The following is a 23,604-nucleotide window of genomic DNA, read 5'->3' as shown; positions in this document are numbered from 1 at the left end:
TGATGTCCAGGTTGTTAGACAGTGGTGAATTTATCTTACATCCCGATACAAATCCTTGAGTTGCTCAGAAAGAAACACAAGGATTCTACATCTGTGTTTTGCTTTCCAGTGGGGAGTAAATCTTGAGTGTAGTGGAGTAAATCTTGAAAGCATGACTGATACTTAGTCCTTGCCATACCTTGTGTCAGAAGTCTATAGAAAGGACAGCACAGTTAAGGGGTGCTTTACTCCCTGCTGAGGTTTGGTCAGATCCATGCATGACTTTAAAATACAAAGTGTTCAAGTTCAGTTTAGTGTATTCCTGAACTTGCCCACTTGGCAATTTCAGAAAGCCAGTAGAATGGCTGGGAAAGAGCTTCATGTCTTTCAAAAAAACCTAAATATATTTTCGTTTTAGAATGCTTTAAAGTAAATTCATTATTTTCAGATAGTGTTTTTTTCTCTTGATTCCAATTTATAGAACAAAACCCAAGAATATAAAATTGTGGGGATGTATTCCAACGGCATCAATGCGCTGGGGTTGATTGTCTTCTGCCTTGTTTTTGGAGTGGTTATTGGGAAAATGGGCGACAAAGGACAAGTGTTGATGGATTTCTTCAACGCGCTGAATGAAGCTACAATGAGAATAGTTCAGATAATTATGTGGTAAGTTCAAGGATATACTAGCATTTTCCAACACCTTCTTTAAGTGGTTTTGGTCACTGAAGAGGTAAGAGCAGACTCAGACCTCATGTTTGCTTTTGAATAGTGCTTTACAGAAAGAAGCTTTCAAAGAAAGATTGGTAAAATTTTTCCTTTCTATAGAATTTGATCCTTTTGAGGAAACTGAAGACAGGGCTTCTTAATATATACTAAAGGAACAGTATTCCTATTGGTTCCCAAGAAACCTGAGTTTTTTAGACATTCTTGCTAGATGTTTATAAAAAACTAGTGCACTAGTCATTTGAGGCCTCTTTTGAGGATAAGCATTACCACTCATATGCCGTTCTGAGTCTTGAACGTTATTCCCTGACAGACATTATGTTTACAGGATGGCTGTATTGGATCTAAGTTCCTTTAGAAATCTGAATTAATATGCAAGCCACAGCACCGAGAAAAAAATCAAAATGGTATGCAAAATACAACTTAATGTCATTTACCTCCTGCTAATAGGTTTTGTGAGACTACATTCTCATAATATTCTCAGACAAGAAAAACAAATTTAAAATACAGAAACTCATCTGATAGTGTTTGATTGGACTTCAAAGCTATTAATAGAATTTTGTCTGTGCAAATCACAATTACAGGAACAGGACTATAAATACACACAATTCCAGAGTTGGATCCTACATGTGGAGTGCCTTGTGCCACTTATTACAATACTCTGCACATGTGCACATTTCATACCAATACCATGTCAGATCTGACCCTGCCATGGGTTTTTCTTACGTCCCAGCATACTGACATGTCTGTAAAACAGCAAACGTGTCCAGTGTTTGCACAATTTTTACTTCTTAAAGAAAGGTAAATTAATTTCTGCATCTGGTCCTGTGCTAAGCAGCTAAGCAGTTTAGTCCCAGGCTAAGTAAAATCCCTGTGAGATAGGCTGCCTCACTGCTGAAAATTACCAACAATGAGACTCGAGACTTAGTATATGCCATACAGGAATTTACTTATAAATTGATTATCCATTTTCTTGCATGCACCAGAAGCTGTGGCTACAGGCTCCCTGAGTTTCTACAGATGTGAGAGCTATTGTTTGAAACAAGATAGACTTTTCTGCTGAAAGTATGAGAAATTAGTACTGTTTTCATCATGTTCAGTGCTTAGAGGAACTAGGTATTCCTCCTTTCTACAGGGGTAAGGTACAATTTTGTTTATTAGATAGCACACATACATTTTATAAATTTACAATTTCTATTTTAAAATGGATATATTTGATATATTCACAAATTTATTTCTAGATTAATTTATGCTGCTCAAAGCTCTGGAGTAATAACTTGTCTCTGTGATGGCCTGCTCTGTGAAACCAAAAAAAAATGCAGTGGAGCTGGCGCTAACATAATTCCTGATACTTCCCTTGAATTTTCTGTAGACAGTAGCCTATGCAGCTGTTCAGATCCATGAGGCATGGCATTGTGCAGGTTTACTTTATTCTGTGCAGGTGACACAGATACAGCCCCCAGTGCTGCAGGGCAGCTCCTATAACTGCAGGAGACCTTTCCCATCTGTGTGTGGTTGCACACTAGACAGACACTAGTCTCAACCCTGCAAACTTCCATCCCCAGGGAGCCTGTGGCTATATATGAACATTTGCTGTAACGGGGTATATGCCCATACCCCTTCCTGACTTCTGTGTAGTCTGTGTATTCTGTGACACCAAATTATACAATACTAGCTAGACTTCATGTAGAGTTACATTTACTTTTATTTTCCAGTCTTTTTTCACCACCTCTGTTGTAACCTTGCTGCAAATGAATAAAGTCCAGTGTATAACATAATTTAGGAAAAAAAAAAATCTGTTGTTGTGAAATAGGATATCAAAACATATTTTTTATCTGTTTAAAAAAATTACTCTGGAAGAGAAATTATTTCCTGGTGAGCATGCAGTATTTCTGAGAATGCATATTTGATAGCTTTATTTTTGCTTTCTAGGTATATGCCAATTGGTATCGTGTTTTTAATTGCTGGGAAGATAATAGAAGTTGAGGACTGGGAAATCTTTCGTAAATTGGGTCTTTATATGGCTACAGTAATAAGTGGGTATGTCATTTCTTAAAGATTTATGCAGTTTTGGAGTTCAGTTGATTACCACTCAATTATCTGCCACATCCAGTCTTCTAGGTCAGAGACAAAGATTCTCATCAGTGAAAATTCTGTGAGTTTATGTGAGGATGGATTGAATCCATGTTTTGCTGGATGCATTTTCTGTTTTAAAAAGTCACTGCCTTGCATTCTAAAAAAAAACAAAACCCAAAAGCAAATTCTTTTCTTGTATTCACTGTTTCGTCTTCACAGCTTGTGCTGAAGAAAATATTGTTTTATTAAAGGTGAGGTTATGAATTATGTCTTGTTGGGTCTTGACAGCCTATCAAACTTACACAAATATGTGGATTATGTTGGGAATCTCCCTGGAATTTTTAGGCGCAAGCTGTTGCAGCACAGACCAAACTCCCTGCTGAATACAGATGCATAGTAAGAGCCGTGCACAATAAAGGATGCCAAAGAGATTGATCCCTTCCCTCCCCAGTACTGAGCAGACAGCTGACATCAAGAGAAGCCCTGGGGATTGCACTGTTTGCTAATTCCTCCTCCAAGGTTAGGGTAGATGGTGAGGCTGCAAAAAGAGAAGTTGCAATCTGAAAAACATAGCCAAGCATCAGAACTTTTTTGCTATTCTTTTTTCTTAGCAGTTGTCTATGTAGAACAGTCTGGGTGAAGGAGGTTACACCCACACAATGTAGACCCTTCCAGCAGTGGAACTTCAGAATAACTTAACTGCTCCAAATGATAGGTTATAATACCAGGTTATTATATATCTCTGAAGACTATCCTACAAAGGACTATTTGTCAGATAAATGGATATTACAGTCCAATAAGATAAATGCGCTTAAATTTCTATTTCCAATTCAGTGAAGCATAGACTTCTAGGCAGTCTTGGTCCATTACCTTACCATCCACTCCTATAATTCCTTCAGTATACTAAGGATTTATGTATGTTTTGTCTAGAGGCTAGGTCCAAAATCGTTCAAAAGTTTCTTTCCCCACATTTTATGCATTTGCATGCTATTCTTCAAATGTCATTCACACACTTTCTGACAGCCAAGCAAAGAGAATGGTAATATATTAATCTTAAATGCAAACGACTTTATAAATAGTCAAGAAGGATCTCTGGGGTTTTCACATTAATCTGTGCTTGATAAGCACATTTATTTCAAAGTTGTTGTTTTGTTTTATTCATAAGCCAGTATGTTTGGACTCGCTGTTTGAAAATCAGAGATAAAATTTCTTTCTAAATAAGAATTACTGCTCCAGAAATAGCACTGATTCATGACTTTTTCAAAATGTTACAGAGATGAGTGCAAGTTATGTTTATCTAATGCATTATGCAGTTTTTGTGAGTATTTCTTTGCACTTGGAAAATAAGTCAGATTTTTACAGGTTCCAAAAGCTGATATTTACCAAGAGATGGTAAATCAGGACTCTAATATTTTCAATACAAATTATAAATGACATCCCAACCACAAGCTAGATAGAAATCATTGACAGAATGACAGTGTATTACTTCTGCAGGTTTTCTCTGTCATTAACTCCACTTAATTCAGAGGAGGAATAGGTTGAATGGATTACTACTGCCTTTTGATGTCATTTTTACATCAGATAGCAAGTTTTAATTTTAGATGTGATAGCAAGTTTATGACTATTTACCTGTCGGTTAGGGTTACAGGTTACTATTTGTACTGTGACAAGGCAAGTCTTCCTTAAGATGTGTGTGAAGACACAGTGCCTCCTCCAAAGCACTCTGATTGCAAAGTAAACTGCCACTGCATAGCCTCCTGTTTAACTGGTAACCATTAGTTTGACAGGCACAACAATTTTAAGTAGATCCCCAGGTGCTATCAAAAACATTAGTGAGCACATTTGCATCCTTGGAGAGAAAAATTCTCTGTTCCTCGAAATATGACCATTTCCCCTCTCGGGTGCTCAGGTAGATCTTTGCAGCATTTCTGCCTCCTGCAGAGCAGCCTCCCATGAGTGCTGCTCAAGGCATTGTGGATAACGGCAGCATATTCTCTGCAAAACTGACCATCAGGGAGAGCATGTAATAATCAGATGACAGGAGCAGATATGGACACATACACACAAGGCTATAGGCTGCAGGGAAAAGGTGCTTGCTCTACATTTTTCAGCCTGCAAGAATACCCTTTTTTCTTACGTCTCAGGAAAAAGGAGAAATGTTGCTCTTTCTCTGGGTTTCTTAAAAATTGCTGTTCCCACCATCATTTTGGTTTTCATGCTTATGTGTTAGACCCTGTCAGCAGTGTATTCTGTTCACTGGTGTCTTCTGTAACTGCTTATCATCCTCTCTTTAAGCTTGAACCTGAAAATAACAGGTTATCTTAAATGTTTCTTATATTCCTTATCAAGATATTTGTCCTATCCTCTGCTTTCTTTCCTTTAACCTTCCTAACCAACTCACCTTCTTCCCAGCTTAATTATTTATGATCTTTCATAGCCTCAGCCCTACCAGGACTCATCCACCATTGTCTGCAGCTCATCTCAGTCTCTCTGTCTCATTCAGGTCACCATGAGGGAACAGACTTCCCCCAATGTCTTTGGTGCAATTTGCCACTAAGTATCTCAAGTCTCTCATGATTAATGGTTGCAGAGTCAGGATGAGGACATATTAGAAGTTACAGCAGAGGAAAGTCAAAGTGGAGACATAGCTTAAGTGCCAGAGGGAACTCAGGCTTAAGTGGGGAAAAGAAAAAAAAAGAAAGAAAGAAAAAGAAAGAAAGAAAGAAAGAAGGAAGTGGCGGAAGGAAGGAAGTGGTGGAAGGAAGAAAGGAAGAAAGAAAGAAAGAAAGAAAGAAAAAGAAAAGAAAAAAAAAGAAAAGAAAAAAAGGAAAGAAAAAAAAGGAAAAAAAAAAGCTGCAGCAAGTAGACTCTCTTTGCCTGTGCCTTTGTCTCTTCTGAGAGCAGCAAGGAAGCTACATCCCTGTAGGAGATATTCCTATATGGAATGGCAGCTTGGGATTCTGAGGGACATGATTCTTCCTAACTTAAAAATGAATGCTATTAGAATTTCTATTTTCAATTGCTGATTATGATTTTGGTATAAAAAAATTCTGCTGCTTGCTGATAATTGCATTTTATGAACAAAAATAAATATTACTTAAAATTTGTTTCAGGAAAACCAGTAGTAGCAAAGCAGATACACAAAAATATTTTGCTGCACAAAAATATCATGCTGCCACTAAAAAGGTGCAAATCTAAATTTTTCAAATAACTAAGTCAGTATGCTTTTAGACTTAGACATACTTGAAATACTTACTCTCATTAACATTTTATTAAGACAGCAAATGGCACCCATACCACTTTATTTTTTTCCTATATTCAGTTTGTTCTCAGGCATGTCACAAACCTAGCAATTTATACAATGATGCCTTGTGGTGGTGCATGTATAAATTGCTAGATTTCTTTCTAGAGGTATTTACAAAACTTCATCAAGACATGTTGCATGCTATTATTTACATTCCACTAAATAGGTCATATGATTCTACAATTTTGCAATATGTTCCCATACAGAATGAAAACTTCAATGCCTGTTCCTTTTAAAAAGATAATTTTTCAAGGAAACAAATATGTAGGTTTTGTGATTGATTTTTTATGCCATTGTGGGTTTCTGTACTGTGACTACTGGTCTCTTAATTGTCTGGTTTTGGCAGAACAAATGGTACCATGATTTATTGCTATCTTTATCAACTGCTCTGAAACCATAAAGCATTATTACAAGATAGGAATGTGCACATGAACATTTTGTGAGGATGGAATAAAAATTCCAAGGTCATAGGTGACAACAGTTTTGGGGTTTATGTTTCCAGGCTATGTGATAACTTCTTTTCATGAAAAGCAGATGCGCTATAATTGCAACCTTTGAACATAGGGAAAATTCACAGACCTTTCAAATATATTTCATTTCAAGCGTACTTATAGCAGTCAGTTTACCTTTTATCTTAATGTCCACAAGCTCTGCATTCATGTGCATTCAGGATTACTGCGCAGTGTTCAAAATTAATGCATAAGTTGAAGGATGATTTTGTCCCTGAGACCAATACAAATACCCAGGCAAATACATCTGAGCTTCTAAAGTCAAGAGAAGAAGCTGATCTTCTATGAGTAAACCCACTTAATTTTAAAAATTAATAGTTTCAAAATATAGTATTTCAGCATCTTACAACATTAAAAATGCTTAGACTGCAAATATCTCATTTAAACAGTCTCTAATACCTCACCACATTTTAAAGAGTAGACCTGAGCTTACTCAGTTTTCCCTAAAGCAGATGTGGATTTTTCTAAAGGTCCATATTTGAAGATTCTGCAAAAAGATGTGCATTTCAGTTGTCCCTATTTACCTTTATTTCTAAAACATGTTCTGTAATAAGGGCAGTCAAACTGAGAATAATAATTTGACTTGTTTTTCTGATTTGTCTCTGGTTTGCATTGTAAGGATTTGGGAGAAAAGAGAAATGTTATAGTATTATTTCAAATCACCCTCTGCACATCAGTTTAAATATTATGTATTAGTTTAAGCTTCTCATTTTTATCAGTTTAAAATTTTTTCAAGTCAATGCTTGCTCAGCTTAGGAGAGACATTTCATATATATGGTCTCTCCCTTGTTTCCAAAAGGAAGTGTAGAACAGCATTAGTCTGCTTTTTATTAATGTGGCATTCTCTCTAAATTTTGCACCTAGGTGTCACTAAAGTCACCTTTAGTGTTTCATAAGTATATTTGAGGACAGAGCTGGAACCTATTATCACCATCTTAGCAAAGAAAGACAATGAGATGGATCTATTTGTTTAACTAGTTGATTTTATTTTACAGACTTGCAATCCATTCCAGTATAGTTCTGCCGCTTATCTACTTAATAATAGTAAGGAAAAATCCTTTTCGGTTTGCCATGGGGATGGCTCAGGCACTTCTTACAGCCCTTATGATCTCTTCCAGGTAATCAAAAAAACCATTTTTTCTGTAATGTTCCTAGTAGTAATTGCATGGTCTGTGCTCTGATTTTATTGCTACTTTTATAAAAGCCCTGGTATCAGCTGGATAGTTCTCAGTCCCTTGGAGGCTGAAATACTGTTTTCATCATTATTTCTGTTGTACCCAAAGGACACTACAGAGTGCGTTAGCCTTGCACCAAACGAGAGTCTGCCTCTCCCTGGAGGAGGCAGTTCTTTGCCATTCAGTTAATTATCTGCAGACTTGACAGCATTTAAGCTGTTGAACATTTTTTGTGACTATGTATACCATGGCAATTTACCATGTAATTTTGAGAACAACTAACATTTAGCTATTTCTTCCAGTAATTAGAAGGTATAACAAAAGTTGCTTTGCTTTTTCATGGTGCAGCCTTCCTTCCTGCCTTAGATCTCCTTTTGAGTCATAAAGCAGATCATGCTCCAAGCAAAAGGAAACATAATAGAAATGGTGTGTTGTTGCTTTCACTTATTTTATGTGTTTCATTATGTGGCAGTTCAGCAACTTTACCTGTCACCTTCCGCTGTGCAGAAGAAAAAAACTTGATTGACAAAAGAATCACAAGGTTCGTTCTTCCAGTTGGAGCTACCATCAACATGGATGGCACTGCTCTTTATGAAGCAGTAGCAGCCATATTTATTGCACAGCTGAATGACTTAGAACTGGATATTGGCCAAATAGTTACCATTAGGTAAGACTAAAGCCATCACATGCATTTTGTGGGAAGTGAGCTTTTTTTGTGAATGGTACATTAATTTTGGATACCCAATGGGAAAGTTTAAACTATCATTCACAGCACAAAAAATAACAAATATTCTTGTTTCTTGATCCAAGGCCTAACCAGTGCAATCTGATGGGGAGGTAGGATGGATCAGGATGTGCAGCTGGTATACAACACTGTTATGAAAATTGCCATTATTCTTCCCTGTAAACACCTGCAAACCAACTCAACCTCTACCTTTGATCCATCCAGTTTTCTTGCTAGACATGTGTTGCCTGTTATTCTGCAGTGTAACCATAAGAGTACATCAGAACATGGCTTGTCCTATAAGCTTGAGACCAGACTTTGAGTAAAAACTATTCAAGAGGAAAACTGAAACATTTAGGCTTCTTTCTTGCAGTGAAATTGAACTATTTGTGCCAGAAAACAGTGTAGCATGTATTCTGAATGCCTTTTCTGGGTTTTATTTGGGATTTAGCGTCACAGCTACGGCAGCCAGCATCGGGGCTGCAGGCGTGCCCCAAGCCGGACTTGTTACCATGGTGATTGTGCTGAGTGCCATTGGCCTGCCTGCTGAGGATGTTACTCTGATCATTGCAGTTGACTGGCTTCTGTAAGTTTAAGGCACCTCATATTTAATGTTTTTTCCTTTTTCTTTTTCCCTATTTTTTTTTAATGTTTGCATAAGTTGCCTAGAAATCTGTGAGTCTGAGAAAGAAAGCAATAAAATCATTTAGTTGCAGAAAATGGACAAAGATTATTCTTATGGCCAGCCTTGTTCAGAGTTGAATGCAGTAATGTCTTTGATTGTGAGATAAGTCCTGCATGGGATGGCAGTGAATAACATCACATTCAGAGATGCTTTCCGCCTTAAAGTAATGGTCACATCACTAATAAATCATTAGCATCATCCTCAAGACAGACAAATTTGATAGTACCAAGAAATGTTTCTAGAGTGTCAGAGATGCCACCACATTATGCTAAACACATACATCATTCATAAAAATCAAATGTAGCCACAAGCTGCAAAGCACATGATATCCATAAACTGGTCAGCAAAACTGACCCTGGATTCCACATGCACACATATAGCAGGTTGTACACAGATCTGTGCTGCCAGCACTACACTGAGAGCACTGGCCCAGCCCTCGATCAACAAGCACACATCTAAATTTATAAAGTGATTCTTATACCTAATCCAAAGCATATCAGAACACTTCAAAACCTCTCAGTCACATTCACCTACTCTTTCTGGAGAGAAGCCTTTTCACCAGAAATCTTTTCTGTTCAAGTCACACCAGTGTGTATCTCTGCCACTTTTGCAAAAGCCCAAAGAATCACAGAGTGTACTCTGGAGGTCAGAAGGCTATCAGTACTCAGTTTTGTCCCATGATATATAAGGTAACAGGATTCACAAGTTAACAAGTATAACTTCAGTTCTTTTGCCTCCTAAACTGTGTGAGCTTTAGTGGACAGCCCACGGTCTTTTTGACCTGCAGTTTGCATGGATGACATTTCATTGGTATCAATCCAGTGATCTTAATAATTTAATAATATCTGCATGTCTTCTTCAGGTTTATTTACACTCAAGATAAATGCCTTGCTTTTCCTCCCCTGGCCTTTCCAAACATTTTCTTGAAGGATTTCTGGTGGCAACCTATGTATTTCACAGATATATTTAATTTCTTTGATTATATAACTCAATTTTGCAAATAGAGAGAAATACCAGTTTCCAGAAAATCAGGGCTGTTGTATGGATTCAAGAATCAATTCAATTTATGTATAAGCATAATTTCTCCAAAGGAAACAGTTCCATCCACAACTACATTCTTCCAGTCAGATGTCTGCAACAGGGTCTAATAGTTTTGTTTGCTGTACTCCACAGTAATTTTGTTCTCTCCAGCTCTCTTCTATTCCTAGTGGGCATTTAATATTTTTAAGGATAGTGCAGATCAGTACAAACTACTGAGAGTCTAAGAACACACAAATGAAAAATGGTTCCTTTATCCAAAGTATTTGTCCAGCCTCCTGCAAATTGCAGAACACGGAGTTCCAGTTCCTGAGTTAGAAGTGATTTTTGTCTTCTTCTATGAACGCCTCATTGCTTTGGGACCCATGTTTCCACAAGTCCTAGGGAGATAAATTCCACATCCTAATGATGCAGAGATATAATTGAGTTTTGTTTGTTTTCATCTACACCCTAATAATTTCATTTGATACCCTCTACTTACCTAATGGGAGTGAGAGAGAAAGAGAACAATACCTTATTTCTCAGAGCAATCATGACTTTATGGATCTGATCTTTACTCCACTTTAGAAGTCCGTAGCTTTTGTGGGTTTTAGGCACAATATTTGTACATGGAAGGTACTTGTTCCACCATGAAACATAAAAATAATTCAAGATGTTTCTGGTTCTAATTAAGGCATTTTAAAGACTAAAATGCATTTTGCTGTGTAAATGAAATTAAATAGAATAGTGCTATTAGAACAGATGAGTTTCCAGTGCTGTTGATATCCTCACTTGTCACACTGATCCTACTAGAATCTTTACTGCTCTCTCTTCCTTTCCCTACCATATATTTTTGTTGTACATGGAAGACTTTTTTAGCACTAGAATTCAGAAGTATTGTAGAAGTATTGTGAAATATTGTAAATATATCCACCTCAATGTCTCTGCACAGAAAGAGAAACTTGTTCTGCCACAGACCTTTTGTAATGCTCTGTAGCTGAAAAGAAAAACAGGGGAGCATGGCTTTCCACTCTCCATACTACACTTCCACATCAATTTTCAAACTGTGTTATGTTCCAAGGGTTTGTTGCTCCTCTGCCAAGTAGCAGCAGGTTTTTAAGGCCTGCATGTCACATTTCTGTCTGGAGAAAAATCAATACTGCAGGAGTATCATATTCCTTTAAATTACTTTTTTAGTATAGGTTTGTCCTTCAGCCCTTTAATAAGAGAAGCTAGCAGAAGACAGGGAAGGCCTTTCCCTTTTCCAGGTTTGGGCCAGAATACTGGACATACTGGGCTAGGTGCTTTTCTGGCTGAGGACATGACTGTTAGAATGACAAAAGGCACAATGCAGACTCTGCTGCTGCACCCCACAGTCTATAATTACAAAAGGGAACCAGCTTTGCAGCATACTTCAGGGGGCTGAGAGGTGATCCTTCCAACATTTTGTAAGGCTATACCACAGCAGTGGAATTTCTGCTCTAACAGACAAGTGACATGACTTTCAGTTTTGCATGTCCTCTACAAAATAATTTCTCATGAAAATTACTCCAGGCTTCTTCAAATACCTGTGGGTAAAAATCTGATTCTTGTTTTTAAAGACTATTTTCTTTTAATTGAATAATTACCCAAATCTGCACTGGGAAGAAAACAGTGCTGCATGAGCTAAAGTATCTTACTTTTACTAAAAGGATTTTCTAAACACCTGAATGGTTTGTCTGACAACTTTTTTGTTCCATAGGGATCGATTCAGAACAATGGTGAATGTCTTGGGAGACGCCTTTGGTACAGGAATAGTGGAGAAGCTCTCAAAAAAGGAGCTGGAGCAGATGGATGTCACCTCTGAAGTCAACATAGTCAATCCTTTTGCCTTGGAAACAGGAATACTTGATAATGATGAAACACAGGCCAAGAAATCTTACATCAACGGAGGCTTTGCTATAGATAAATCTGATACCATATCCTTCACACAGACATCCCAGTTCTAAAGCCAGTAGCTTTCAGATAAAACAGGAGCACTAAGCATGGCCATATGCAATATCTCAAAAAGCTTAAAGGAAATTGAGAATTAATTAGATCTCACTTACATCTGATTTACCACACAGACTCTGATTCTCCTTACCAGTTCTGCCCCTTGTCATCATCTCCCTCAACAGTTTGAACTCACCATTGTCAGTCCTTACTGATAGGCTGAAGAAAAAGACAGTTGTAAAATACTTTTTTTTTTTTTTTTTTTTTAGAATATACAGTATTCCTGAGGCTGTGAAATGCCTCTCTGGAATCAGCATGCTCATAAATGGGTCATTAGCTGGGACAGCCAAATGTGTTTTACTCAGGAGTAGCACAGCATTTTACACATTACCACATCACAAAGTACCTGAATGAAATCCCTTTTTACATCCTTGCCTTCTAAACAGGTTGCACTGTAACTTGATCATTTGCCAAAATGCTAATTTCTGCAGCTGAGGGGATACTACTTGCATGATTCAGGAAAAACAGACCAGAAGGGCCTTGAAATACGTTCATTTTACTGTGAATAGGGTTTAGTTTTTATTCAATTGTGAAATAATTAGTCACTGAAAGAGGTCCAGTATTTATGTAGCTAAGTTTCCTCATACCTTTCACGTGAATGCCAGATGCTGATATTGGCCTTCAGAGGTGAAATAAATTGCTCTGAGCTTGCTCTTCTGGCATTTGACCAGCTTTTGTAAAGTGATACTTTAGCTGTTTAGGTCAACTTTAATACCTCCTCATACATTTCCATCAGAAACAGAATCTTATTTTCTATTGTCCAGTTATGATTTTAACAAAATATCAGTCAGCCCAAAAGTAAGAAGAGGTCATGAAGACAAAAGTGCGGAGTGCAAATTCTAAATGTTTCTTCCTTGCAATAAAAGCAGATAGACATGTATATACATATATCAAGGATATAGGAAAGAGACCTTTGTAATAGAAAGAAGCCATTTTCACTAAACTCCTTACACAGACTGGTTGGGGTTTTTTGGCTGTTTGGTTTAGTTTGTCAGTTGAACATGCAAGTTTATAGCTGCAACACCACTATAGTGCCAACCTGTCAGCTAAACTGTATCTTATGAACCATTTCTGGACCTAGAAAATCATGTCCTCAGGTGGCTTGCTGTAAGATAAGAAGCACCAAGAACTTCCTCATTAAAAATCTCCATTTTCTATAACATTTTATACAAGATTTCCATGGTGCAAAAATCACTCTCTCAAGGGAGGAGTTGCTGTAAGAAATTTTTTTTCTGCCTTGCACATTGAAGTAGTTAGCCATTTTATATATAAATTAAACTGAAACTCATATATAGTTATTTCTTTGTGAATAAGCTTGTGGTAAGCATAAAATCACATTAATTTGCTAACAAAAAACCCTCAAAGTACCTGCAGTATTACACACTCGATTCAGTCCTACACTTTTTTATTTAAACAGACCAGAAGTGTGCCAAAGAGAACTGATTAAGAAGAAAATATTTACTGTAGATTTTGATAAATTGCACCTTAAATTACTGAGACATAATACTGTATTTAAATTTAACATCATAAACTATATGAAAAAGTTAATCTAAGTATTGGTAAATTTACACAATATAAAGAAAAATTACAGATTGAGTAAATCAATCTTTTACCTTTGCAGAAATAGTATGAGAAAGTCTTTATTTGTGCAGCTTTGCTTGTGGGAAGAAAAAGCCTACCAGTTTCCATGACTAGCCTATAATCTCTGCCTTGTCTTTAACCAGCTTTTTAAGTCAACCTTTTGTGATCACCCTATTATTTAGTCACCCTGTTAATGATGTACTGTGAAAAGTGTTCCTAATGTGTTATAAATAAATAATTTCTCTCTTTATTCTTGTTTTAGCTTACTGTCTTCTCCTTAAGAGTTCCTTTAGCTATAACAAGAAAACCAAAGCCTGCCGAATTCAGGATTTATGTTATTATTTTTGTTAGTGATTTTGCTGTAGTTTTGGCAAGAATTACTCTCTTCCTCCAAGAAAACAGATGCTTAAGAGCAGAGTGCTGAGATTGCAAGAAACCCCTCTAATTACAGATCACCTGGATTCAAAGTATGCTATTATTAAACACAGGCTAAGCAGGTGATTGTTTGCCTAAAACTTATTTATCTGGATCAGATTCAACTGAGCAGGTGTTGATGGTATTGTTTTGCCATCTACTTATCTACTACATCTACAACCAAGAGACTGAAGCATATGCTGAAGAGCCTCTTAAGTCCAAGGATGCTTTTCTTGACACAGTATTGCAAGTAAGTACCTTCTATATATGTGGAAACACCCTGCTTGAGCAACGTCTCCTCTTTTCCATAGTCTCCCGGTCTGGAAGATTTGGAGAGTGGTGAAGAATCACTGTTAGAAAGGCATCTGCAGATTTTGGCCCTTTACACCATGTTGTTATGTTCTTGTAGGGGTTTTGGGGCTGCAGAAGCTTATCACGAGATTGGACTCTGCATTTTGAATAGTGTTTGTGACTTTAATTTAAATTTGACATGGAGGACCAGGTTACTCACACACCCATCCCTGCTGAAATACCCAGGGACTTTTAGTTGAGTCTTAACTCTGAACAAAGAAAGCATTTGAACATAAACACACACAGATCTGTCAACACACACAGGTCAGCTGTAACAGATCCACAAGATCTAAAACTGCATAAAAACCACCGTGACATATGCAATTCACTTGTTCTTTAATATTCTCTGATACGAACAGAAACTGACTAGTGGTGCATGGGCAGGCAGGAGGCAGCCAGTGGACCCCCATGCTGAGACACCATGGGATCTGTGCCCTCATCCTGCCATCACCACACAAACCCCTTCTGCATCACTTGCCCCTCACAGGATCAAGGTCTTCAAGGTGCCCAGTGACCCATGAGAACCGTAGCCTGGTGACCTGCCCCAGACCCATGGGGACCCTTAGCCCCATCTCAGGGTACTGCTCCTAGCTGCAGACCTCCAGCGGAGATGGGCACTTCCTGGGGACAAGGACCTCTGGGCACTGGTATAGGATCCTGTGAGGTCAGGCACCTTCAGACTCTCAGGGGACATGCCATTTGAGGGTCATGGGCAGGTGACATCCTCACACTGAAGTGGCCCTGTTCCCAGCTCCATGGCCCTCTACTCCCCCTAAATGAACCTGCTGTATCAGGGTCAGGGCCAGGGAGTTAGAATCACTTACAAGTTTTTCACCAGAGAAGCGGTGACTTATTTAAAATTTGAGCTGTAAACCCTGGTTGTGTCAAAGCAGATCTTAGGCACAGCTGCATTCCCACTGCATGTCACCAGTGGCACAGGGACTAGTGGGAGCTCTGGGACTGAGCGTACTGGAAGCACAAGCATGGGGGAGCTGGGCTGGCCATGCTAGGTAGGACATGCTTGCTGGCAGCCTGGGAGGGCATCCTCATTGCATGTTCTCAGTGGGCACTGGTAGCACTGAGATGGGCTATACTGGGAGTCCTAGTGTAGGACTACTGGCATCACTGGCCTGAGGGTACTGGGACCACTGGGCCATACTGGGACGAGAGGCACTGGGAGCAATAGGAGCAGTGTGCTTTGGGGTGTGGTTTAGAGGCTGGATGTGCTAGGACAGGCATTCTGGGGGAGTATTTGTGGTCCATGGGGGATATTTGTGGGCCATGGAGACTGGTTTTGAGGACTATTTTGGGGGCCTTAGGGTCAAGTGGCAACAGCTGCCCCACAGAGTGGCTGTCCCCCTCCATGTGGAGGTGAAGGAGGTTTTGGAGTTCAATGTGATGCTGGAATGGGAGTCCCCTCAGGATAACAGCAACTCCAAGGGCACCCACTACACTGTGCAGAAGGTGATGGGGAAACCCCCACCCACTGCCCCCCAAGTGACTCCCCTCAGAACCCAAAAATGATGCCTAGGTCCTCTTCCGGTTGTGAGGGGACTGCCTGGATGCCAGTGTTCCACTTCTGGCCTTGGAGGGAACCCCAGACACAGGGGTCTCCTCCTGGTTGCAGGGGGTCGCCCAGACACCTGCATCCCATCCTGGTCCTGGGGGGCCATCTAGGTCCTATTCAGAGACCATCTGAGGGAGGGCACACCAATATCTGGAGCTCTTTGGGGAGCTGCCCAGGTACATGTCCCCTCCTGGTTGTGGTGGGTACCCCAAACACCTGGGAGTTTTGTGTTTTGGGATGCCACCTGTCCTCTGTCTCTGAGAGCCCAAAGGGGGTGCAGATGTGGACAAAACCACCTCTCTTTGCTTGCCCCACATCCAGCTGCCTGCGTCTTTCTGGGATTTTGAGACTGACCAGGGGGTCCCTAACTCAGGCCATGTGTCCGTGTGTGTGTGTGTGTCCAGGCTGCCCCTGAAGCACTCGAGTTCCAGCACGACCCTTGCTCGGCCCCATGGCTCGAAGCACGGTGAGAGCTGAATCGCTGCTCTCAGCTGCGCTGTGCCGGGGCAGCCCAAGGCGGGGCGACACCTGAGGGGACGGAGGCGGTTGGGGCAAGGGAATTTTGGGGTTCCTAACCACATGTTCCCCCAGTCCAAGGTAGGGTGGCTGAAGAACAAGGGGGCCATCGGGGACGACCCCTTCAGCCAGGGGACCCTGGCCCACCACAGCTGCAAACATGGGACGGGATGATCTGTAAGAAGTCCCTCCGATCCGGCCCCTTCCACGACTCCGCGACAGCCGGCTGCCAGGGCCAGGCGTTACCTGGCAACAAGCGACACCACAAACACAGGCACCTACCACCGGGGCTCAGGAACGCCGAGGAAGAGGAGGAAGGAGGGCGCTGGCTGCCCACATTCCTAGCTGCAGCTTCCTTCCGAGCGCGGAGGAAGGACAGGTGCTGTGTTTTCGGGCAGGGCAGCAGCCATGGCCCCAGTCAGCCTGTTCCAGCTGCTGGATGACGCCATCGGGACGCCCGAAGTCAATGTCAACCTGGAGGCGCTCCGCAGACTGCTGAGGGTCATGTTGGAACACCTGAGCCTGCTGGGTCTGCAGGACGTGATCCCCCAGGAGGGGGCCCAGGAAGCCGCGCCAGTGCCGGGGCAGAGCCACCCCGCCCGATCACGCCCCGGCCCGCAGCAGGAGGAAGGCTGGACCGGCACCGAGACTGGGGCATGGGACACAGGGCAGCCCTCCCAGCCGCCGGGGGACGATGAGCTGCAGGGGACCAAGAGAGGCTCTGCCGACATGGGACAGATGGAGAAGACTGAAGCCAAAGAGAGTGGCATCTCCAAGGTAGAGGCTTTTCCCACCCCCCTGGCTGCTTCCCCCAAGATGCCTCTGGGGTCTGTGCCCTTATGCGAAGGTTTGGTTGAAGCCCAAGCTGCTAGCAGCATGTTCACTTTCATTGTGGGAAAGGGAGGGAGATTTGGAGAGAAAATCTGGGGCTGAAACACTGCTCTGGGCACTTTGGGTCCGTCCCATGTTGGGTGTCTTCCTGCTGACCCAGGATGTGCCATAAGCTCCCCAGGACAGGAGTGGGAGTCTCTGGGGAGCTGCTTGCCTGGGGCTCACCCCCACCACCTGTCTCTCCCAGGAGGCCCTCAGGGAGATAGCTGGGATTAAGACCATGCAGTTCAACATGGGAAAGGAAATCCAGAGGATCAAGGAGGCACTTGGCCAGGTGAGCTGCCACCATCAGCATGTTGCAGGTGTGAGACAGCAGCCAGTGACCTCTCTGTGCACTGGAGGTTCGGCTGCATCCAGCCGTGCCAGATGAATGGAGGGTGCAACCCACAGTGCCCCGCTATCTGGCTGTGCTCCCACAGACCATGGTGCAGGCAAAGGTCCTGCAGGTCCCCAGGGACCTCCCCTGAGGTTCATCCCCCCTACCCCCCCTCTCCTAGACCACGGATCTCTGCAACGATCTCTGTAAGGAGATCAATGAGATGAAGGCCACACAGTCCCGCATGGGAGAAGGCATTCGGATGATCCAGGAAGCACTTGGCCAGGTGAGCTGCTGCCTTTAGGAGGGAATTGGGCCCTCCCTGCCTCCCTGCATCCAGTTGTGGATGGTCCTGACTGCAGTCCCTCTTCTCACTCCACTCCAGGGGAACCTCCAGGATGCTACCGGGCAGCCACTGGTCCTCCACGACCAGCCTGTCCTTGCCAAGCCCCACACTTCGGACATGGACAAGCTGGAGCAGAGCCATGGTATGCAGAGCACCCCTGGCACCCCTGGGATGTGGACAGGGACTCCCAGTGCCCAAAGTGGCACCACTGTGAGACAGCTGGTTTCCAAGCAGGCCTTCCAGCTATGGAGAGCATCCTCAAAGACCTATCTGAGCTCCAGGGCCAGATGTCCACCCTGCAGTTCTTGGCCAGAGACCTGCAGGGTGAGAAGGAGAAGGTAAGCCCATCGCAGTCCCAAACGGGGCTGCAAGAATGCCAGAGGGAGTTGGCAGAGAGGAGGCAGGCAAAGGAGACCATGGGGTCCATGCCCTGCCTCTGCCACTACCGCCCTTCCCAGATCAGACAGCTGCAGGATGCCGTTGGAAAGCTGGGTGTGACTGTAGCCGAGTGCGAAGTGGATGGCACCAGCGAGATCCCCCTACAGCTGGAGTAAGAGGATGGGGAGAGGATTTTGTATCCTATGGGGCTGCCGGGGAGCTGGGAGGTATGGGGGGTGGCAATCCCCAAGGAGCATCAGGTTTGGAGAGCAAAGCTCACCTCCCAAGTGGCCTTGTGGAGCCTCAGCCTGCCTGTGCCCTCATCTTGTTGGCTAGGCCTGCACTGCAGGAGATTAAGCAGGAGCAGAAGGAGCTGAGACAGGATATTACCAAGGCCACACTGAAGCAGGTGGTTACAGCTGACGAGCTTCAGGAGCAGGTGAGGTTTGGAGGCAACACTCCAACTGTTGTCTTGAATGGCAGGCTGGTCCTTGTGGGGTTCCTGGCCGCATTCCCTGCCTGGTCAGCGCCATCTGGGCACCAGATTCTGCTGGCTGCATCCATTCTATCTCAAAATCTATTCCATCTCCCCTTTCTGCAGCTGAATGAGTTGAGGACAATGATGGAGACTGGGAGGCAGCAGCAAGGAGAGTCACAGTCCAACAACAAGCTTGTGAGGAAGCTCCTACACCGCTGTGAAAGGCTCCAGCAGCAGGTGGACTCCCTGGTGCCACAGCAGGTGCAGAAGTCACTGCAAGAGAAGACCCAGGTGGGCAGCTGGCAATGTGGAGGAGGGGCTTGGGAGGCTGTATCAGGACCCTCTGTCTGTACTCACTGTAATGTAGAGTAGCCCCTTGCTACTCCCCAGCTTGGTTTGGACAGGTTGGGAGTTTGGCAGGAAATTAAAGCCTTGATACAGATGTCCAGCTGGCACTGAGTGCTCATGGCCAAGTAACCCAGATCTGTCCTTGAGGGCAGCCAGATACCCCTTGCATGACACTATCTTGTCATCTTTCTCCCTGGAACAGGATGAGGAGCTGCTAAAGAGCATCCAGGCCACTGTTGTGCGGGTGGAAGGGGATTGTGAGCAGCTCGGCTACGTCACGGGGAGTCTCCGGGATGACCATCGCCAGCATCAGAAAGATATCGAGGTTGGCTGGACCCCCACAGGGTCAAAGTATCCCCCAGGCCCACCAAGGCTGGTCTGATCACACAGAGGTCTGATCCCCTGCCCACCTGCTCGCAAGCCCTTTGTTGGTTCAAAAGGCCTTTCCCAAAGAGCAGGGAGCACTGGCTGGCCAGAACACAGCTCTGACCCTACTGTGGTGTCATGAGATCCTTTTTGTATTGGAAGGCTCTGTTCCGGTCCCTGGAGGGTCTCGACAAGAAAGCAGACAAGGAGGACCTGCTGCTGCTGGTATGGTCTTGAGAGGTCCATCTTCAGCCCAAGGGATCTTGGGCAGGGTGACAAATGCACTTTGGCCTTTGGGCATGCAGTGGCAAACTGGCCTGGATGGGGAAGGGGGAGGGTGTGAGTACTTCCCGGCTGGCTGCAGATCCCTTGCCAGGTCCCTCTGTCTATCTCTTTAAGTCCCTTTGACCCCATGGGGGTGATGGGGTGAGCAGGCCACACAGCCCTGAAAAGGGCACGATGGCCCCACAGGGATGTTTCTGCCTCTGTCCCCAACACATGCTGGCCCTGCCTCTTGTAACTCTGCCCTGTCCCCTGTACCTCTGCCCACCGCTCTCCTGCCTTTCCTCCCTGCTAGAAAGTGGACAAAGCTGCCCTGGGCAGCAAAGTCAGTTGTGCCCATTTTGATGAAACCATGGAGCGTCTGGAGGAGAGGATGCAGGAGTTGCTGAGACGGGTGTTAGGTCAGGAGCAGCGCTGGCAGGAGGCCCAGCAGCGGTTCAGTGACGCCCTGGACTCCAAGGTGAGGGGTGCCTTATCCTCACGGTACAACACTGGCTCTTGGGGGGCTTTGCAGCCTGAGGCAGCCTCCCTCTGAGGTTTCCCCTCTGCTGGCTTTTCCCTGCTGACTACCATGTTCCATGCTGGAGCAGCTGGTTAAGGGTGTGCGTCTGTCCACAGCTGGATCGCCTGGAGCTTGGGCCTTTCCAGAAGCAGCTAGAGGATACCTGGGCAAAGACCATTAAGGATCTCAAGGATGAGTTGACGGTAGAGATTGACGATGCTGCTGGAATTAAGCAGTGAGTGAAGTGGGATGGTACTGACTTTGGCAATAGCACTGGCCTCATTCCTTCCTGGATGGTACCCTGGCATCAGAACAATGTAGCCAACAAACCGCAGGGATGCTGACAAAGCAGCTACACCTTCTTCACCCATCAGTGTCAGCTTCCCCACATCAAAGGAGGCACAAGAATGGGCATCTGCAAAACGGAGCTGTGCAGACCAGATGGTGTGGGTGCAGAGGGTTGTTTGCCTGGACAAGGGTACCACACATGGTGCCACATGCCTCAGTCTAGACCTGCCCACCTTGGTAAGATGCAGGGGAGTTGTGAGCACTGGCAAGGCGATGACACCAGGAGAAGAGCTGGTTTGGATGGCAGTGTGGGTGCCTGCACCCTTCCCCTCATATCCCTGCCTGCTCTGGGCAGCTGTGCGCCACAGCCACAGTTCAGCAGTTCCAGAGCTGCCAAGGCAAGCTTATCTCCTTGTCCCCTTGGGTGGGAAGAAAACCAGGCTCAACATGCCACAGCTCCTCCTGCAAACACTGAGGCTCCCTGCAGCAATGTTGCTGCCTGTGAGCTGCTGGCTGTGTGCATTGCAGCCCTGTCAGGAGCTTACCCAGCCCTTTCTCCCTTAGGCAGCTGCTGGTCCCTTTCAAGTGCCTGTCCTGCGACCGGCAGCTCAACATGCAGGTGCCTGGCCCGTGAGTAGCACCCGGCACCGGTATATTGGGGCTGCGTGGGTGGGACAGGGGATGGGTGCTGGTGATGCCCTGCTGTCTCAGGCACAGGGTTTAGACTCTGCTGAGGGATCTGGAGGGCCTGACTCTGCTGAGCCCCCTCTGAAGCCGTGTCTTTCAGATATGGAGTGTTCCCTCCAGGAACACCTCCCTGAGGGCAGCAGGCAGAGTGGTGCTGTGGGGTACAAGTCTATAGGTTTTGGTGCTCTGCCAAAAGCTGGGGTGGCTTATTTGTCCCTTGTCACCCACCCATGGCTCCTGCCCTCCGCAGGCACATTGACACGCTGCCGCTGATTCCATCGCTGCCCTGCGGCCACACTGCACAGCCCTCTACCAGCGCCACAGAGAAGCAAGCACAACAGCACGGTCACAGGTAGGGGTCATGGGGACCCGTCACTGGCCTCTGGTATGCTGGACAGTCCTGCCTTGGCAAGGGAGATCTCTGCCCTGAATGGGGGCAGAGGGGGCCAGGGGCCTGGGCAGGATAGGGGAGCAGAGGGGGCCACGGAGGGTCAGCTGTACTTGCCCCAGGTGTCTGGGCTTTTACAGCCCCTACTGCAGTGCTCAAGCCCTGGTCTCAGTGGCACTGAAGCCACATATTATCAGTTGTATCTGGTCCTAGCCTGACCTCAGGTTTGGAGGGGACTCAGCACAGTGGGACAGGCATTGGTTTCCTGCAGCAGTTGTAGGGGAGTCAGCAGGGATATTTGTCATTAGGGAGCACCCTCTGCCACCCTCTCTGGAACAGTGGGATGAAGCTCAGGGTACCACGGTGCTGGACAATGAGCATCTCCATGTTCCATCCCACAGGAAGCTGGTCAATAGCAAGTTCCTCAAATTGCATAGCAGCAAGGGTCAGGACACATCCAGTGCACCACCAAAGGATGTCCTACACCTCTCCAAAAAGGTAGGGATGGTGAAGGGAAGAACATCAGGGAGGAACAAGGCTGGAAGAGAGATGCTGAGCATCTGGAAGCCACCCTACCTCAGTTTCCTCAAGGAGAGATAGGTGGGGAGTGTTGCTTGGGGATGCTGAATTGAGCCCCACATTGCAGCCAGCCATTCTCTCTTTCCCAGCCTGGTGTGACTGAGCTGCTGGGCACAGATGACTGCGTGGATCAGGGCCAGGAGCACGGGCCTGAGGTGGCAAAGGAGGCACAGGATAAGCTGGGTATGGCTTGTCAGGACACCAGTGCTGGGGGGAGAGAGCACCAGCTGTTTGCTGGTGATGGGTGAGCAGGGCTCTGTCTGCACACCTGGGCAGGGGCAGGGAGGGTCTGGGGTCTGGGGCAGGCTGAAGAGGGGTGGAAGCAGGATGGAGGGGGTAACTGGCGGATGGGACAGCTGATCCTTGGGTGTCTTCAAGAGGGAGTGCAGTGTGGAGATGGCCCTGGCCAGTGTGGGAAAACAGCCCATATGCTGGAGGACAGGGGCCAGTACCCTGTTCCTGAGAGTCTCTGGCCACGCAGATGCTCCTGGGCTTCAAGGCACTTACCCCTCTCCTTTGTCCCCAGGCCCCACCACCTGGGCAGAGGACCAGCCAGCTTCAGATGTTGAAGACTGATGCCGGGCACTGCAGCGTTTGCTGCAGATCGAGTCCCCCGGGACGGAACCAGTAGCCAGGCAGCCAGCTGTGACTGGATGCTTGGAGCCCTGCATGAAATAAAGGATCAGGACAGCTGTCCAAAGGGATTTCTTTTCAAGTTAATAAAAGTATTTTTACCTGCTGTGTTTGAGATATTCTAAGCAAGACTGATTTCAAAACTAACCCCTCACTTCAGAGCTGCCTCCCTAAAGCTGGACAGGTGCCGCAGGGAAGGGCGAAGTTTTGGTGGGGACAGGAGCAGCAGAGTTAGGGGTGAGGCCCCAGACTGGGTCATGTGGGTATGTGGGGGGTGTCCCTGAGCCAGGTGGAGGGGCTGGAGTTGCCCCAACCCACGGGCTGTGGAGGTGCAAAAGGTGTAGCCCCCCAGCCATGCTGCTGGTGCCCCTGAACTGAGCTTTGGCAAGGCTGCAGCAGTGAGCACATCTTGGGGAACCTTGAGATGAGCCCAAGCAGCACTGCTCCCTCTGCCGCATCAGGCTCAGGGC

The 23,604-nt window shown here is 44.9% G+C and overlaps 2 protein-coding genes and 1 long non-coding RNA gene across 4 annotated transcripts in view; all 3 read left to right on the top strand.

The window, feature by feature from the left end:
* Nucleotides 1-14,054, top strand: part of SLC1A1 (solute carrier family 1 member 1) — a 51,226-nt gene extending 37,172 nt beyond the window's left edge. For both annotated transcript variants that reach the window (XM_059873589.1, XM_059873588.1), the window contains 6 exons: nucleotides 461-645; nucleotides 2,635-2,742; nucleotides 7,587-7,709; nucleotides 8,239-8,433; nucleotides 8,942-9,076; nucleotides 11,934-14,054. In XM_059873589.1, the coding sequence (XP_059729572.1) occupies nucleotides 461-645; nucleotides 2,635-2,742; nucleotides 7,587-7,709; nucleotides 8,239-8,433; nucleotides 8,942-9,076; nucleotides 11,934-12,180 (993 nt within the window). In that variant the 3' untranslated portion in view covers nucleotides 12,181-14,054. The remainder of the gene's footprint in view (nucleotides 1-460; nucleotides 646-2,634; nucleotides 2,743-7,586; nucleotides 7,710-8,238; nucleotides 8,434-8,941; nucleotides 9,077-11,933) is intronic.
* Nucleotides 14,055-19,624: 5,570 nt separating this feature from the next.
* LOC132322282 (glutamine-rich protein 2-like) lies at nucleotides 19,625-21,461 on the top strand. The gene is made up of 2 exons (XM_059836643.1): nucleotides 19,625-20,517; nucleotides 20,676-21,461. The coding sequence occupies exons 1-2, from the start codon at nucleotides 20,410-20,412 to the stop codon at nucleotides 20,796-20,798; spliced, it is 231 nt and encodes a 76-aa protein (XP_059692626.1). The 5' UTR covers nucleotides 19,625-20,409; the 3' UTR covers nucleotides 20,799-21,461.
* Nucleotides 21,462-22,588: 1,127 nt separating this feature from the next.
* LOC132322579 (uncharacterized) lies at nucleotides 22,589-23,240 on the top strand. The gene is made up of 2 exons (XR_009485132.1): nucleotides 22,589-22,684; nucleotides 23,028-23,240. It is a non-coding gene; the product is annotated as an uncharacterized LOC132322579 (long non-coding RNA).
* Nucleotides 23,241-23,604: the final 364 nt, after the last annotated feature.

The sequence above is a fragment of the Haemorhous mexicanus genome, chromosome Z (genome assembly GCF_027477595.1).
Source record: "Haemorhous mexicanus isolate bHaeMex1 chromosome Z, bHaeMex1.pri, whole genome shotgun sequence".
In the NCBI taxonomy this organism is placed as follows: Eukaryota; Metazoa; Chordata; class Aves; order Passeriformes; family Fringillidae; genus Haemorhous; species Haemorhous mexicanus.
This window is presented reverse-complemented; position numbering and strand designations above follow the sequence as displayed.